The sequence below is a fragment of the Petaurus breviceps genome, unplaced genomic scaffold (assembly GCF_028583685.1).
Source record: "Petaurus breviceps papuanus isolate PSGF00001 unplaced genomic scaffold, PetGlider_PUasm1.0 90639, whole genome shotgun sequence".
In the NCBI taxonomy this organism is placed as follows: domain Eukaryota; kingdom Metazoa; phylum Chordata; class Mammalia; order Diprotodontia; family Petauridae; genus Petaurus; species Petaurus breviceps.
Genome location: NW_027187296.1, coordinates 2,327,367 through 2,338,423, shown reverse-complemented (window position 1 = coordinate 2,338,423; position 11,057 = coordinate 2,327,367). Strand labels below are relative to the sequence as shown.

General features: G+C 34.4%; 1 protein-coding gene across 1 annotated transcript in view; it reads left to right on the top strand.

The window, feature by feature from the left end:
• Nucleotides 1-11,057, top strand: part of COG6 (component of oligomeric golgi complex 6) — a 137,210-nt gene that overhangs the window by 116,547 nt on the left and 9,606 nt on the right. The window contains exon 18 of the mRNA XM_069064621.1: nt 472-551. Within this exon, the coding sequence (XP_068920722.1) occupies nt 472-551 (80 nt within the window). The remainder of the gene's footprint in view (nt 1-471; nt 552-11,057) is intronic.

The window sequence follows — 11,057 nt, the reverse complement described above, 5'->3', positions numbered from 1 at the left end:
TTCTTTCTTTCTTTCTTTCTTTCTTTCTTTCTTTCTTTCTTTCTTTCTTTCATTCCTTCTTGAGTTTTCTTGCACAGAATGACTAATATGGACATGATTACACATGTGTTACCTGTATCAGATTGCATACTTTCTCAGAGAGAGAAGAGGGGAATAAGGGAAGAATAGAATTTGGAACTCAAAACCTTAAAAAAAAAATAGCAATGAATATTTTTAAAATTACATGTATAATTGGGAAAAAATAAAATATTTTTTTAAATGAATTGAGGTTTTTTTTGTTAATTCTCTGATATTGATGCTAAGTTTATAAAATGAGATTTCAAACATATAATAAAAATTATGGGGAGATCCTTATCATAAAAGAAAAGAATGACTTATTCAGATCAGAGGTATGGTTTCTAAATTTAATTCCTTGAAAGAGATTTCATAGGAGGTACATCTTATAATTTATCTTTTTTCTTCTCATTTCAGGTTCAGTTTGATCGCTATCTATCTGCCCCAGATAACTTGTTAATGCCACAGCTGAATTTCCTTCTAAGTGCCACTGTGAAGTAAGTATTTTATACTTTAAAAAGCGAATAAATATTAAAGTATTAATTAGGCCCAAATGAATGTATACTTCATCGTAATTTCTACTAAAACTGTCAGAGATTTAACATTATAGATACTATAGAATGAGATTTAATCTCGTCCTAGATTTAGAGCTAGACTTAACTGTAAGGGTTATCTAATTCAGTCAGCCTTCAGTTTATACATGAGGAAATTGAGATCCAGAAAGGCCAAGTCATTTGTCCACAGTCATACATGTGGTAAGTAGCAATGATGGGAATCGAGCCGTGCTACAAGTGCATGCTCGTTCCACTGCACCCTTCTGCCTTCTGTTAACCTGAGTTGTGCTCCAAGTACTCTCTCTATTAGAAAGGCAGGTAGGTAGGTAGATAGGTAGGTAGGTAGGTAGGTAGGTAGATAGATAGGTAGATAGATAGATAGATAGATAGATAGATAGATAGATAGATAGATAGATAGATAGATAGATAGATGAATGGACAGATTGTAATGGAATGTAATTAATTTTGACAGAAATCAGTTCAATCATACATTCATACTGGAATACTCTTAAATATGGTATTTTATAGATTATTTTGGCTGTGTGAATCTCTGTATCCACTGTATAAACTCATTATAAAATATTTTAGTATTACACAATTTAGATACATTACAAATTTAAAATATCCACCTGAGGGGGAGGTGTTTTTTCCCTCTGTACTTTGTAGTGATCAGACATCTGTATTATTGTGTTCATTTCTGAATATCACACTTTCAAAAGGGCATTGATAAACCAAAATATTCACAGAAAAGACAGTAAGGATAGTGAATGGACAGAAAACCAACATGAACAATTTTCTTACAATGAGAGTTCATCAACAATGGAATGTGCTAATTTGATAAGTAAAGTTCCTAAAAATTGGAAGTATTCAGAGGCTGAATATCCAACTATTGAGGGTATTCTTTCATTAGCTTGGGTAATGTCCCAGGTGACCTATTTTGCCTCTTTTAACTCTTAAGATTCAATGGTTCCAAAACATAGTTTAATTACATTATACCTTCAGTTATACCAGATAAAACATTGTACCTCTTAAAAAGAGCCATGTTTTATCTACTAAGGACAGAGTTTGAAATTAGTTGTACAATATTTACAAAATGCCTATATTATTTGTTTGATTTTGAATCACATTTGAACACTGAGGGGCTAAATATATTATCTTGTAATTTTATATTGACTGTATTAATGTAAGAAAATTTCATAACATGATGTAATTTGGAATGGGGAAAATCAAATATATTTTAGAATACTCCACTTTTAATCATTTGTTATACGAAAGTTTTGTTAAATGAATAATTTTAATTTAGCCAATTAACATAAGGTTATGATTAGTGATATTTATCAAGATATATACGTATGTATGTATACACACATATACATAATTATTTGGAATTTGGGTTTATATGCATTTATTTCCAATGATTATAATTATTAAATTATTATAACCACACAACAGAATAATTTTTTGTCTTGCTAGCTAGGTAATCTAGAATGAATTTTTTCCTGGTTAGAATGATTAATATTAAAGTATAAATTAAAGAGACTAATGATAGTATGGGACATTTTAAGTGGTTATATTTCTTTCCTTAACCTCTGGGGTCTCATTAAGGTTGGCTTAAAGCCCAAACAATTCCATGCTGACAGGCTTTTGGCAGATCTAAAACTTACATCTTTGCCAGAATTCTGTAAGGTGCTGTCATCTGAGGAAAATGCTTTACTTTGGTCAGACTGTACCTGGACCATTTCGTTCTGAGTATTACATTTTGTGAGGGAAACCAAACAAGCTAATGCAGTCACTGAAGAGGGGCAATGAGGTTAGTGAGAAAACTCAAAAGCATGTCATATGGGGGATCTAGTTTACTAAGTGGAGTTTAGAATGAATGTATTCTACAAAAATAAGATACTATTACATTATAATTCTGAATTTCTTTGGTTTTATGGACTTGTACTTTGCTAATATAATTTTAAATTATTGCAATCATAATGGACAATGTAAGTTAAAATGCATTAACAAAATCTAAATATATTGATTCCTCTGAAATTTTAGGAGCTGACCTTTTTTCTCTATATTCAGAAAAATAAAATGTCATTTTGAAAAGTATTCTAAAATTCTAAATTTCTAAAAGTAAATCTAAAATGAAATTTAGTTGATAATTTCAATTTTCCTTTAATTTTTTTTGCCAAAGTGAACAGAAATTATGATAGTTACTTTAGAAATATATTGAGAAATTCAAGGATTATTTTGATATGTGAAACATTTTAGGAACAAATATTTTAATCAGGATTTTTTACAACTTTGTTTTCTAGTAATACATTTTTATTATCAACAACCCTTCCTACTTTAAAACAAATAATTGTTATCCTTATTTCCATATGTTTGGAATGTTTTTTTTTACTTACACAGTATATTAAACAACAGGAAAGAAAGTTTTTTTAAACTGAAAAATATTTTAAAATGATTCATTCACTGGTAAATGAAAATTAGTTTTTATACATTTTCATATAGCATATTATTTCCCTTCCCTTCTAACAATATTTTACTTAGAAATTGAACATATACATGTATAATATACATGTATACAACATATAAATATATACTATATATTTGGACTTAAAGCATACTATAAATGCTAGACATAGTATTATGTCACACTTACATAGTACTTTAAAATTTGCAAAGTGCTTTATGCTTATTATCTCATTTGATCTTCAGAATAGTCTTTGTAAGATAGTTACTTTTATTTTCCCCATTTTATAGATGAGAGAAATAAGTCTTTAGAGAAATTTGACTTGCCCAGAGTCATACAGCTAATGAGTATCTGAGGTTGGATTTAAACCTTCTTTACTCCAAATCCAGCAAAAAATTTGTACTCTTGAAAATTTAGTGGTTTTTTTTTTAGTTCTGGTCTCCAGGATGATGCTTATTTCTGTAGTTTTGATTCCTGTGGGTTATCATTCCTATATCTTTTTCTTTTTTTTTGGCTACTTTATAGTAACTATCACTGACATTGTCTGGAAATTAGAATTAACTAAATGGGATAGACATAATTCAAAGTTGCAGAAATTGGAGTAAAAGGGGGCAAATTGACTTTTAAAAATCCATAATTTGGTAAACTAAGGATAGTCATAGGGACTGGATTTGTGATTACAATGGCATAGGGAGCAAAGCAGACTATCTTAGAAAGTTGCCTCAAGCACCGAGAGACTGATAAGTGACTATGCAGTCACACAGCCAGGATGTGTCAGAGGCAGGGCTTGAATCTAGGTCTTCTTGGCATTGTGACCAGCTTTTCATTCACTAGACCACATTATCTCTTTAGTTGGGTTTGGTAGAGTAAAAACCTAGATTACTTAATGCTCTCTAAGTATATATAGGAAATATAAACTTTCCCAGAAAGTTTGCACTGATAAGAAGCCTTTCCCTTTCCTCTAATATTTTTGCATTATCATTTCCCCCAGAAATTGAGCGTACTTTCTTCCTTTTAAGGGAAGGTGAATTTATTAATTTGCAGCTTTCTTCCCTTTATACCTTTTCTATTTCTTTAACCATTTCCCTGTTTGCATAGGACATCCAGAGAATCTGTGAATGAAAGCAGAAGATGTAGACATCAAATTACATATATTTCCTAAACTGATACAAGTTTTCTAATGGTGTATAAGGTTCATATTCTATCTCTTTAAAAAATCTACTCTGCCATAAAAAAAAGAAAAAAAGATTGTATAGCCTTCTTACAAAACAATATATATTCACCTCTAAAATTAGAAAATTGGACTACATGTCCTCTCAGGTCCCTTCTAGCTTTAGATTTATGATCCCATAATCCTTTTATGTGTAGTTCTGTCTCCCTCATCATATTCCTTGAGACTCGTCATCCTGCTGGGGGTGTAAATGCCCCTACAACAAGTGGGCCAAGAAGGATCAGTCCTGAGAATCTAGTTAAGCAGGAGGTGGATATGAGTTCTAGACAGACCAAGCCCATCCCTCTTCCCAAATTCTCTTTTGCTCTCAAGGACACTGCCATCCCCTTGTTACTCATGCTCACAATCCTGGTGTTATCTTCTACTCTTCATCCTCACTCACCTCTCATATGCAACCTGTTGGCAAGTCCTGTTGTTTAATTCTTCACAACATCTTTAATATGCATCCCCTTGTCTCCTCTGACAGCCATGTTGGATCAGGTCCTCATTACTTCACACCTGCACTATTGCAAGTCTTCTGGTTGGGCTCTGTGCCTTAAATCTCTATACTCCAGCCTTTCCTTCACGGGGTTGGGAAAATGAGTATAGGTCTGACTTTGTCCTTCCCCTCCTTAGTAAATTCCAATGGCTCCCAGTTATCTCTAGGATCAAATTTTAAATCCTCTTTGGCTTTTAAAATACCTCACAAACTGGCCTCTTTAATTTTCCAATCCTCTTACAATTTACCCTTTTTATATATTCTACAATCCATTAACACAGGCTTCTTCTTGTTACTTACATGTGACATTGCATTTTCTAACACCTTACCTTTCAATGCCTTATTCCCCCATGCCTATAATACTTTCTCTTTTGTCTTTGTCTCTTGAATTCCCTGGCTTCCTTCAAGACTAAGCTCAAATCTTACCTATTGCAAGAAACTCCCTATCACTGCTAGTTAGAGAGAGAGAGAGAAAAACAGAGACACGGAGACAGAGAGACAGAGAGAGACAAACAGAGAGACAGAGAGAACACTCTTAGCTCAGTACATGGTGCATATTAAGTGCTTGGTGATTGTTGATTTAACTTGACAGCGGGTTGAGGTCAGGGTATTTGTTCATATGTAGAAGGATAAATGAATACTATAAATTCTGGCAGGGAAGCAGTACCTAAACTTTAAATTTTAAAGTCTATGTGATCCAGTAAAGAGCAGGTAGGTACCATGGGTTCATGTAGAAGAGCCAAGTCAGAAGTCCAGAAAGTCTGTGGATCCATGTAGGCAAGCAAAGACCAGAGTCAGTAAATACCAACAAAAACAAGAAAGAGCAAATTAACTTATCCAGAGTAATACTAGTGAACAAGATTGTGACTCCAAATTCCAAGGCAAAATGTTTGCATTTTTCATGAATCTTATGTCCTCATTTTTGCGTGAGTGGACAAGGTCTCTAAGATCTGTGCTTGCAACTAGAATACCAGGTTTGTCCCTGATCCCCTCAAGGACTCTTTTTGCTTCCTTTTCTTCTCACATCATGTGGTATCCAGTGTTTAATAGACAATATTTTAGTAAGGAGAAGTTAGAGATGTTCTGAATATGACCTTAACTTTTGAAATTAATATTATAGAAGTCAGTTGGCAAAGTCTCCCAAAAAATATTCCTTTACTCACTAAAAAGATGGAAAATTGAGCTGAATGAACTACTGGCTTAAGCCAATGTGATACTTTTTATATTATAACAACAAAAAGGAACGAATGTGTTCTCTGTAACCAAGAATTTAGTAAACGACTCCTTTAATATTCATGGGCTGCTTTGTAAAGTAATGAGTATACCCTTTGGCTTATCATTTTAAAGGCTTCGTGCTAACATTACATCAAGAATGTTTTAGAGAATATTTTCGCATGGATAGGACTTTCCTTGATGCTGTGACTCAAACCAACATTATAACCTTTTTAAATTTTGTAATTGTTGGTCATTTAGCATAAAATTGAGCACTTGGAAAGACTTTAAGATAAATTTCATCTAACCTTATTTTACAGATAAAGAAACTGAGGCCCACAGGCAGTAAGTGACTTGCCCAAAGACTTACAAAAATAAATTGCAGATCCTAGATTTGAACCAGTCTTTTGACTTCTTTATTTTCTTCTTATTAGCATTAAGTTGCCCTTTTAGCTGTGATTCTGTAATAAAGCTCAATTTTTCAAATCACAGAAACTGAATGTTGAAGTAAACTATTTTTAGAAATGTTAGATTTATGGTAATGATAAAGATTGTATCATGTTGTTATGGCAACTGAATGCTAAAGTACTGATTAATGACAAGCACACTAGTTCTAGAAGTGAGAGAGTTCATTTCTCATCACAGCTTAGTGCTTTAAAAATTAATTTAAAATAAAATAATTCCTGTGAAGTATATTTTAAGTACGAATAATATTATCAGCCTTTCAGTTCCATACTAATCATTGCATGAAATGTTTAACAGTTTTCATGCTAATGTAGCTTAATATTTTTTGCTGGTACATTTTTATAACTCCCTATGTCTTTTTAACTAGATGAATATATAAATTTATCTACCAACACTATTCTGGAATTTACTCATAATGGACTGAATAATTTTTCTCTTTTTCTAATGTGCAGTAGCTCCTGATCTACCTTTTCAAAGATTTATTTTTTCTTTCTCATAGTGAATCAACTATAGTAGTTACTATACCAAATCACATGAAGACATTTTAGCCATTCCTTCTGGGACAGTAAAGGGACCATGTAACAAAATATGAAATTTTTAAATGAGTATTTTAATAGTAGCATAGGGGTACAGGAGTGTCAAAATACCTCTAAGATATTTTCCTATCTCTACTGGAACTTTTTGAATAAAATATCATCATCTGAAAGATAGCAACTGGCTGCTGCATTTAAAATTCTAGGCATAGGCCCAGAGTGCTCAAGGCATAAAAGTACACCATTGAGCTTCATTTGCCTTCTGGCTTTTGACCTAATAGGAGATGTACAAGCAGGTTGGTCTCATTATCAGTTCTCAGGGGAAACTACTTAACTAACATGCGTTCTCCTCTGCCCATCCATTAGGTGACAAGAGGACAGATGTACTCCCTCTTTTTAGAAACACATGACTAAGCTAATGCATCTGTTTGCTGCTAGTTGTCAGATCACATTTTAATTATGAGAATACCCTGGCAATATAAACTATTCAATCTTTAGGAACTCTGCTGATTAGGAATGACTAACAATTTATAATTTTGGGCCTAGCCAAAATTCATCTTTGTAATATCTATAAAATAAAGGTTCAAGAATAATAATATCTTGAAGTCTTTTAGAAAAATAGATAACATGTCTGGAACTCTTTAAGGTTTGCAAAGTTCTTTGTATATATTATCACATTTGATCTTCACAACAACTCTGTGAGGTAAATGCTACTATTATTCTCCTTTTCCAGACGGGACTGAGGCTGAAACAGGTTTAATAACTTGACAAGGGTCCAATGGCTAATAAAGTATCAACTAAACCAGAACCACCCTCTAACCTGGGGGTGCCTGGAGCCAGAACAGAGCAGGCTAGAAACAGGAGAGTCAAAACACAAGTAGAAGTTTAATTAATTTCAGAGTAAGGCAAATGATGTTTACAAATGGACCCCCAACCCCCCGCCCACCTTAAGAAGGAGGGCTTAACATACTGAACCAGAGGCAGACTTTATATACATAAAAACCACAAGTGGCTGGACCATGGCATAATTAATTTTTTTTTTAGGTTTTATTTAATTTTTAGGTCTTGAGTTACTGTTCCAATGGACCCTATGTGAACAGTATTGTCTCAAGTCTTGGGGCTTAAAGGGTGCAGATTCAGAATTCTGTGATGGAAACCTGTCAGTGACAAGGAACCTGGGAAATAGAGGGAGCTAAATCCCTCAGTGAACACCTGGTGCTGGTTCAAGCAATACACTTTGCTAGTGGGTGAGATCGTTCCACAGTGCAAAGGATTATTGTTATGCCAGGCCCAGGGCACATCCTGCTTGCTGGACCTTAGAAATGCAAAACTGGGTATCTCCAATACTTTGACCTTTCCCCCTTTTGTCAAAGGGAGAGTAGGGTGTCTGAAAGAACTGCTACCCTTATGCTCAGTAAAAAGAGGCAGGTATAAGTTGTGGGATATTGCCCAGGGAGTTTAGTTCTTTGAGGGGACCTTTTGGAGAAATGTGCTCCAGGTAATTTATTGCTAAAGGGCGAGGGGGACAAGGATCTCAGAATGAGAAAATGCCAACACATTCTTGAATCAGGGATTTGGTGGTTGGGCACCTAACAAAAGAGGAGAGAAAAAACTAAGACAATAGACAGTCCTCGTCTGGAATCTTGGGACAACTGTCTCATCTGGATGTTGGCTGCTTGTGGATCCATCCACTCAGGTGCAGGGGCTTACTTCAGGTGATCCAATTTTAAACAATGCAATAAAGTTTTTCTCACAGTTCCATAATTACACTAAATCAGATACAGATTAAATTACTTAGAGGACTCACAATGGACTAATTCTGAGGAGAGATTTACATGTCACCAAGGTAACCAAGAGAACTTAAACATTAACATCAAGTCCTATCTAAGAGAGGCACAAGCTAACTGAATACTCTCTTAGCCTGTGGAGGAGGTCAAAACCAGAACAGAGTAAAGTAAGAGCCTCTCCTGGCTTGCATAGGCTGGAGCCAGGCAGGCAGAAACAGTTAGTTAGGGGAACAGAAAGGATAAAAAAGATTGTTCCAGATGTTTCATGTAGTTATCTGGTCCCTTGGTACATTTTCTTGGACAATATGCTTTATTCTTGGGACAGCTCTACAAGGGGCTTTGGTTCTCCAATTTTGAAACTTCAGAGCATTTCTTTTTATATATCATTTGCTGTCTTTATCTTTACTTAAATCCTGTACTGGATATAATGTTTGATAGAATTCACTTGTAAATCTGCCTGCTTCTAGCACTTTTTTCTTAGAAAGCTCATTTATGGCCTGTTCTTCTGTGTTTTAAAATTATCAGACAAATAACTTAAAAAAATGGAAAAACATTTTCACTTTCTCTACCATCCTCAATACAATTTGTGTGTAAAATCCAATTAATCCTTAATTAATAAATCCTCAGAACTTATTACCAAAACATACTCAAAGCCTGAATTTCCATGGTAGATAAATTTGGAAGCCAAAGCATATACATTTGTATATAGTTCTTAGAGAAAACAGATTGATCCTGTTGCTTTTCTCAAAATTTACTATTCCAATTAATTTTTTAAAAAAACTTTTACGTTACATCTTTATCTTATTACCTTGTCTGATCATCTTCTCCTTTGGAAAATATAATCCCTAGTTTAAATTTATAAGATGTTCATACTTGAATCCTATTATAATAACTCAGAGATGTTCCAGTACCAATTTAATAGATTTAGTGTTGTGCTTACAAAACTTGATTATAGAAATTGGCTATAAAAGAAAAAAGAGGGATATAATTATATCACATAACAAAGGGGAAAATTCACTTATTTCTGTTGGAAAAGAAATTCCCTTACCTCTGTTTGATTCCGGCATGAGTTGTATCTGACAGCCAATCATATAGTCACAAAGTGTTAAAGATAAGAGTTAGTATTAACCAGGTGGAGAATTTTCCTTTTCAGCAAGGAAATAGCACAATGGGGACATAGAGTCAGCAGGATCCTTACCTGGGCCATGTCCTAGGTCATCCCCGTAACCTTTCCCTGGCACAAAGATCTACCTTTAAGCAATTCTTAGACTGCTGCACATGCTGTTTTCTACTATTGACTTTATGACAATTCAGACAATTATCCTGGTAATCAAATCTCAAAACAACAGTAAATTTACAGTCCCAAGAATTTTTAATTCCTTAAATAGCAAAACTTCACTAACCTCAACTTAGAGCTTGAATAGCTTTCATGATGTTTTCCTAACAGTTAACATTTCATTAATCCATTACTTATAAAATAAAACTATCTATATTTTGGGACTTCAAACTGTAGCAGCAAGCACCCTAGCATACCAAGGATGGCTGTTAGCACAGGTTCTTTTATCTTCTTTACTAAATGAAAGCAACTTTAAAGAGATGAACAGTCTCTAATTAAACAGAGAGAGAGAGAGACAGAGACAGAGAGAGAGAGAGAGAGAGAGAGAGAGAGAGAGAGAGAGAGAGAGAGAGAGAGAGAGATCATTCTCTTAGTTCAGGGGAAAAAGTCAGCACCCTGAACTTCAGAAATTAAAAACAGAAATTACAAGCAGACAAAAAATACAGAGAGAGAAAATAACACCATTCAGCAGACCAACAGACAGGGCTTCTAGCTGTCTGACCATTACATACATACATAGTTGCCAGAGAAAGAAGCACCAACATCTGAGTTTTCAAAGCTGGGGGGCTCAATGCCTACCCAGATCTCATCTGGCCAAATCACACAACTCTTCCCATAAGTGAGCCTGAAAACAAAACCTCACCTCAGAGTATATATACCTTTCTTCAGGGTCAGAGGACATCACAGCCTTCATGCCCCACTGCCTAATTACAAGGAAACAAAAGATGTGGGCCTTCCTGAAAAACACTTGAGGCCCATTAATGGGCAGGGAAGATCTTCCAATTCCCTAAGTCTATTGGGCAGGGAAGATCTTCAAATTCCCTTACCATTATACAGACATAAAGAAAATGCCTAATAGTTGACTCATCATTAATATGTTGAAGCTACTTTTTTTTGGAGGGGAAAGGTAGGGCAATTGGGGTTAAGTGACTTGTCCAAGGTC